The sequence below is a fragment of the Chaetura pelagica genome, unplaced genomic scaffold (genome assembly GCF_000747805.2).
Source record: "Chaetura pelagica isolate M959 unplaced genomic scaffold, ChaPel_1.0 scaffold433, whole genome shotgun sequence".
Lineage (NCBI taxonomy): Eukaryota > Metazoa > Chordata > Aves > Apodiformes > Apodidae > Chaetura > Chaetura pelagica.
The window spans coordinates 812152-819685 of record NW_009952574.1 but is presented as its reverse complement, the minus strand read 5'-3'; the positions used below and the strand labels follow the sequence as shown (position 1 = coordinate 819685).

The following is a 7534-nucleotide window of genomic DNA, read 5'->3' as shown; positions in this document are numbered from 1 at the left end:
GGAATGCTGCCGGGCTGGCGGAGCAGATGTCCCCGAGATGCTACCAAGAGCCTTATTTACAAACTTGTAAATGACTGAAGGGGTTTCCTTCACGGGGATAAGGGGGAACGCCGATTTAAGAGATTAAAATCCTATTGTTTCGTGGCCAGAGCTGCTGTCTCAGATTATCCTTTACAAGGAGGGGGGAGTTAAAAAAAAAAGCCCTTGTATTAGCTTGAAACGCCATTCAACTGTTGTGCCTTTTTGTTTTGTTTTTAAAGCCCAGGGAAAATATGGGGCTGGGCCTTGTCTCTTTTTTCAAGGAGAGGGGAAAAAAAGTGGCAGAGGATGGCTGTTCCCAACCGGGGCGTTTGCTGGGGCTTTGTGTGCTGGAGGTTCCCGAGCTGGGCAGCTCTGCAGGTGATGAAAAGAAGCACAAAAAGCTGGTGCTATCCTTGAAGTATAATTAATCTGAACTTGTATGTACAGCTCGGTGTCCCACAGGAGCATGGGGGTGGCATTAGGGTGGTGTGGTTGTATGGCTACAAGCCCATTTTATTTATTTATTTATTGATTTATTTTTATCTTCCCCTTGCCAATATCTAAAGCTTCATCCCAGCCTCCTTTTAACCTTGTTTTGCCCTAAAATAAAACAGAACTGGTTTGTTTTGTCTCCTGGAGTGGCTTGCTCTGGAGGAAGCAGGAGGGTCTCCAGTGTACCCTACCCTGGGGGGGCACGGCAAGCCCCAAAAACACCCCGAGCCCACCCGAGAGGCTCTGCAAGCGCTGTGGTTTTGAGGTGGGTGCCACAGCGGGTGCCCGCTGCTGACACGTGGGCTGTTCCTTATTTTCATGCCCACTGATGCAACACAGATGCTGGCACCCACCCACGGAGGGGACTGGTGCAGGAGAGCATCCCAGGGCTGGGTGCAGAGGAAGCGGTCGTTGTGCCGCCCTCCCCGGCGTTAATCGGGTTACTGCGAGGTGTGGGAGGGGTCTGTTATTAAATTTAAAACCTGGCTATATAAGATGAAGGCAGCTTTAACGAGATGAAAAGGCTTAACTGGAGCCCAATTAAATTCCGCATTACCTGTTTACGCAGCCAGCTGAAGTCCTGACCTGCTCGCTGATATTTCCTTAGGCTCCAAAGCCTGTGCCCTAGGCAAAGAAATAAAATCAAAGGAGACAGATAGATACCAGATCACCAACATGTCCTGAGCATCCCCACACGCTTGTACCAGAGGCAGCTGCCCTCGAGTGCCTTGTGCTTCTCTTACTGTGGCTGTGAAGTGGGAGATGCAGCCAAAATCCTCCAGTTTGCTCCTCTGGAGAGGAGAGCGAGGGCAAAACCATCTTGAGCCAGAAGAGCAGATGTCTGGTTAGTTTGGTTTTGTGTCTGTGCCTTGAAGATATTTTTGCTGTCCTCATCTCACTGCCAGGTTGATGGAGGCTGGGGCTGGCAGGGCAGCCGGTGCTGGTGGTGCTTCCCACAAAGGGAGCATCCTGCTGCCTGCCAGGGCCTTGCACCACTGCTGGGAGGTTGTTTTTATTTGTCAAAAAGGTGTTTGGTGGAAGCCAGCCATGGGCTGCTGGGACAAGCTGTGCAGCTGCTGTGCCAGCCGAGGCTGCTTGCCCTGAGCGTGTGGTGGGGACATGAGCTCATGTTTAATGGCAGATACTGGCGATAGTAGCCTGGCTTCACTGTTAATAGAAGCCGTCCCTGTTGTGGGTGACACGTGGGGGATTTTGGGCAGGCTGGGACTGGGTTCATGCTCTGTCCCCCCGTCAGGCTTGCTGTGACACCAGGAGCCTTGTGGGATGGGATGCATCAGGATGCAGCACCTTCACCCACCTTCCAGCTGCTCTTGCAGGCATCTCAGGCTTGCCCAGCTGTGGGGATGAGGAGGGAAGATCCCACGGCAGCGCCCCAAGGGCTGCCGTGCAGACACCACATCCAGAAAGCTGCCCAAACCTTTCCGTGTCAGGCGCTGCCTTTTATAACCGGGGGCTACCTGGAGCAGTGGGGGTGCTGTCACTGGTGGTGATTCCAGCCCACCCTCTGGTTTGAGAATTCAGCCCCCAAAGCCTCTCACCTCGCTGGTGCCTCACAGCTCCCTGGGTCCCGCCAGCCGCAGGGCGGGGGGCAGGAAGCGGCTCACCGCACCCTGCTCTGCCCAGCCCTCCCGCCTACCAAAGCCCTCAGCTCTGCATTCAAGACAGTAAATAAATAAAAGCACCAGTCTCCAGCTCCTTCCCGGGGCCGTGGGATGAGTGGGGGTGAGTTGTGTTCCCAGCTCAGCCTGCCTGGGAGAGCAAAGTGGGGTGACACCGAGAGAGCTGGTGGGACAGCTTAGGATGCTCCGAGAGGTGGGAGCTGCTCAGTGCAGCCACGCTGGTGCCCCTTCCCTGCCCCTTTTAAATTTAATTAACACAGCAGAATAACCTGGTTTCTTCCTCAGGATTAGGTTAAGAAAACAAGTCGGTTTTAATAGCCCCTTTACGTCCTACATAGATTTCTAACTGAAGAACCTAACTGGTTTGGCAGTGCAGCCAAAGAGCACATCTTTTTCTTCTTTCTTTTCCCATTTTTGCCCCCATAACCTGATGCCAACAATCCTGTGCAAGTGGGTTCCTACCAATAATTCAGTGCCCAGCTCCTGGCTGTGCTGTTCTGTCCAATTTCCATTGCCTCCTGACCTCCATCCTTCTTTATTTGCAAAGCTATACTCGCAGGCAGTGGTAATAAATCAATTAATGACTCTGATGAATCGTTTAATGGCTGACAAAATAACACTACAGTCAACAGCTTGGATCTCTACAGCAGTACCAGAAGATGCTGGTTGACTCAGGGTAGGGAGACGAAACAGAGACTGTTAGCTCAATTAGTGCAATTAGTGTGCGATTTAAAGGCTTAGATGGCATCTGCTGGCGTACCAAGCCGGTGTGTTAACTGAGAGCTTCGGTTTGGAAACGCAGCATGGTGATCCAGATTGTCATATTCTGCTGGTTTCCATCAAAAAAGGGGAAAAAATCCAACGTTTGGGGGAAAAAATTCAAATAAAATACATATATCTATATATATAGGTATGTGTGTATATATAGCTATATGTGCGTGCCACAGGAACTGCGTTGTGTTTCCAGCATGGAGCAAATTTACCATCTAATAAAAGGCAAACGAGCTGGCATGATGGCTGTGCCTGGGCTCTCCTTGCACTGTGCTTTGGTGGAAGGGAACTTGGAGCATTGCATGCTGATAAGGACCTTCGTGTGTGGCTGGAGGTGCTTTAGGTTTAGCAAATTAGTTTCTTCACCAAAATAGTAAAAATAATCCAGGTGGGGCAAGCTGGGAAGGCAGAAAAGTCCTGTTTGTTTTGGAAATACGTTCTGGAAAGCCCTTGGGTTTGGGTGCTGACCCTCAGGGTTTGAGTGCTTGTCCATGGGGTTTTGGAAATTTGTTCCCACTCTCCCTTTTTTCCCCCTTTTTCTTCCTTTTCTGGCGCATGCCCAGGGTTTTGTAGAGCTGCTCCAGCTGTGGCTACGCTCCCGTTGCTTCTGCGGGGCTAAAGGTGCCTCGGTGTTTACCTTAGCGGCGGTGATGGGGAGGGGAATAAAAAAGAAATAAAATGTCACTTCGCAGCCTTGTAAATCATTCATCAAGGGCTGACCAATTTGGCTCCCATCCTACAATATGCTCAGGGCACTTGTGGGTTTTTAATTACCGAGTTCTGCCAAGCGCCACATGTGCGAGGAACTTTAAATCCCCGTTTACGCCGCAAAGGCGTAGGTGAGGTTTCGGGGTGTTTAACGCGGAAAAATACCCTGTGGTTTTGTGGGAAAAAATGGGCATTTTGCTTCAAGATTTTCTTTAGCTGCTCTGCCCTCTGCTCCCTGTTGCAGAGGGAAGGGGGAGGGCAGCGTACGTTTCCCCTGGATCCCATCCTCATTCCGCACCGCTTTGGGATCCATTTCGCTTTGGGAGATTCCCCCATCGAAGGATTATGGTGTGCTGGAAATCTCTTGAAACCATAAAATATCACCTTGGCAGCTTTATTGCAGCCCTCACTGCCTTGGGAGAGGAGCGTTTTGCGTGATAGAGGGTTTAATAAAGGAAATTCCAAATGGGCTCGCTGCAGTTTGGGGCTCGGTCTTATATATTTTTGCATTAAGAACCGTCATCTGCTTTGCAGAGAAACTGCAATATGTTCATGGCCTTGGATTAAGATTTGGTTTTACTTTTATAGCTGACCCACTTGGGGGGATGGAGGGAGGGGGAGAACTGGGTTCACTCCCTCTCCTGTCTATTTTTGCTGCCGTCTGATGTATAAAAAGAGCCTGGAATGGGCAGGCTTATTTTTCCTGCCAGGACTTTATTTTTTTTTTTGTTTTTATTAACTGTAAAAATACTCAGATCTGGCCTTTGCTGTCAGTGTGGGGAAGGCTGCTTGGGGTGCCTTGTTCAGGGGCACAGGGGGAGCAAGGCGTCGGCTGTGTCTGGGGGCTCAGGACCTTATAGCCTCAGGTTGTTTTGCCAAGGAGGTCTTCTTTCGGGGGGGGGAATTAACCTACACTGTTGTCTCTGATGCTCGCAGCTCTGAGATGCTGGGGTGGGAAAAGCAATCGCTCATCCAACACGGTTCTGGCCTACATCCCATATCTCTGGCTCCTGCCAGAGAGTGGGATGGAGTGAGGCACAAGGGATGCCCCTGGTAAGGCTCATGGCAGCAGTGAGCTTGTTGGTCTCCTGCCCCTGCAGGGCTTTCTGGTCTGGAATAGCGAGATTCCCAACCAAACATGGGGGTCCCACCTTGGCAAGTCATAGCACTTAATAGTAATCCTTAGTTTTCTGTGCTGCCCAAGTCCTGACATTCCAGCTTCCCCCCTCATTGGATGTGGTTGGTGTCCAGAGCTGGCATGGCTGCTGCTGGGACATGGGCTTTGAGGATCCCAGAGGGCTTCAAGCTTTGGGGTAAAACCCAGCCTAAGCAGCCTCACGTGCAGCCCATCTGCTCATGGCATTTCCTCGGTGGAAAATTTTTCCACCAATTTTTAAAATGGTAGATAATTTTCCTCGACCCTGCCATGTGGTTTTAGGTGGGTAAATCCATCATGAAAATGTGTGGAGGGAGTAGTTCAGTGATCCAAACCCAGTGAATATCACTGAGGGTCCCTTGTAACTGCCCTGGGAATGGGGGGTTGTTTGGCAGTAGGTAACTGAGAGTGCACTCCAGAGGCACAGGTATCACTTCTAACCCAGCAGGGACGTGTTGCCAGCAGTGGTCTTAAGAAAAAGAGCATTTTCCTGCCATTTTCCTTCTGGGTTGGAGCATCCCATCACACTGCTGCTTTTCCAAGGCAGTTTGGTGCACATTGCTCTTCCCTCAGCACTGCCAGAGCTGCTCCTTGCACTAGAAAAATCCAGTTTTTCTATGAATGTACCTCGCGGAGAGGAGGTAAATACTAATGGAGATGCTGAGCAGGAGCAAGCAGGGTGTCCAAGTTTCCTGTGTCCCCCCTGTTCCTCCTTTTTGGGGATGGAGCAACTTGAGTGGCTTGTCTTGGGGAGGTGCAAGGAGGAGCATGACCCTGCAGATGGGGTGTGATGAATTTGGAAATCCATAATAAACCTTGGTGTGCTGGTGAGGTCATGGGGGCATCTTTATTTGGAGGACAGAACTGAACGGTTTAGGAGGGGGAGCTGAGGTAAGAGAAGCATTTAAAAAGCCTTAAAACAGCTTCTACCTGAAGTGACATGTTGGATGAGGCTCCTCAGTGGACTAACAAGACTAAATGCCTGGGTAAATTAATAAAAAGACCCCAGAATTATCCCTGCTTTTCGCTCAGCCATCTTCTCCTTGGGTGAATCACAGAGGCTGGTGCCCCTCTGGCTCCAACCACCTTCTGCTCATTCCCCAGTTGGGAGAAGCTGCCTGTGGCTCAGGGAGCGATGCTTGGGGCTCTGGAGGCTGATGGACTCAGTGTGGCGTGGCAGGAGAGATGGCTTTTTTAATGTGCTTTCTTTTTTTCCCCCTCAACTCCGACTCAACCCCACCATGTTTGTCCTGGTTTTGTTCCCCACAGAGCGCAGCTGCCGCCCCGAGTCCCGTGCTTGGAAACATTCCCCCGAACGACGGGATGCCCGGGGGCCCCATCCCGCCCGGTTTCTTCCAGGTAGGCTGCTGCTCCTCCCCATGCCCCACTCCTCACCGTGCACGTGTTGGCTTTTGCTCTGGGTGTCAGCGCTGTCGTGCCTGTGGTTTTTTTCCCAAGGGGGTGCTTGGGAAGCAGCATGCCCGCCTAGCTGACCTGTCTAGGAATGACTGCCCGTTCTGCTGTCCTTCCACGTTTGCTTTTTATTTTTTGTGGCCTTCAAGCGAATTTCTTTCTTCCTCAAAGAGGTTACTGTGTATTTACAACCAATGTGTTGTGTTTTTTTTTCTTTTTCCAAAGCTGCTTGGTTTGTGTTTGGGTTGAGATTGTATTCGTTCTCCGCTCCTAACAGACGTTGCATAATTGAAAACATTCTGGATTTTGATTCCTGAAACATTCCCCCCCCCCGCCCCCCTGTTCCTCTGGTTAACCGCTTGATTTTTTCCAAATGCAATCACTGAAAGCATTAACAAACGCTGGCTGTGGCTGCAGGCAGGAGCCAGCTCTGGCCAAGTCCCCAAAAGCCGTGGAGGCACCTTGTAAGCGAATACCTACCAAAGTCCTCTTGCTCCTCCTCCCTCACCAAGCTCTGACTGAGGAGGGGTAACGTGTGTTTGGAGTGACACTGATGGAAAGGATCTCGTCGTGTACACAGAAAAGAAGTTTTCAGAACTTGAACCCTGGGGGTTTCTGGGGGTTTCTTTGGAATCTCTTTGCATGGCACGAGCCGCACTGGTTTGCAGCGACATAAGCTCTTGGAGCATTAAAATCTTCTTTCTGGAGGAAGAAGCACTTGTCCGTGTAACAAATGGGACAGGAGTTGAAAGGGATATTTGTTTTGGCAAGCTGGTTTTCTTTTTTTTTTCCCCTTTATTTGTATTTGGGAGAAGTTCTCGGGCAGCAGACAGGCGGGCTCGATAAGGCGCTTGTGATTTATTGTGGTGATATCTGAGCCTGATACCACCGTTTGCTTGTGTATGGGAAGGGGAAAGGAGGGTCCTGGTTTTTTGGTTGTTTGTTTGCTTTTTTTCGAGAGAGCTCCCATTTCAGGAACACGCTGGTGACAAAGTAAGAATATCCGATATTGATCGGGAGCCCCAGCAGACAGGCGGGCTCGATAAGGCGCTTGTGATTTATTGTGGTGATATCTGAGCCTGATACCACCGTTTGCTTGTGTATGGGAAGGGGAAAGGAGGGTCCTGGTTTTTTGGTTGTTTGTTTGCTTTTTTTCGAGAGAGCTCCCATTTCAGGAACACGCTGGTGACAAAGTAAGAATATCCGATATTGATCGGGAGCCCTAAACCAGGCAGATCTCTTGTAGCCGCGCTCGGCGGCGCGGGGGGAGCCGGCGGCAGAGATGCTATCTCGCAGGTCAGAGCTGCTGCCAGAAGTTGGAGGGCCAAGCTGC

At 50.6% G+C, this 7534-nt stretch overlaps 1 protein-coding gene across 1 annotated transcript in view; it reads left to right on the top strand.

Annotated features, from left to right (window-relative positions):
* Positions 1 to 7534, top strand: part of SSBP3 (single stranded DNA binding protein 3) — an 86594-nt gene that overhangs the window by 59260 nt on the left and 19800 nt on the right. Inside the window, exon 3 of the mRNA XM_009993597.1 lies at positions 6058 to 6147. Within this exon, the coding sequence (XP_009991899.1) occupies positions 6058 to 6147 (90 nt within the window). The remainder of the gene's footprint in view (positions 1 to 6057; positions 6148 to 7534) is intronic.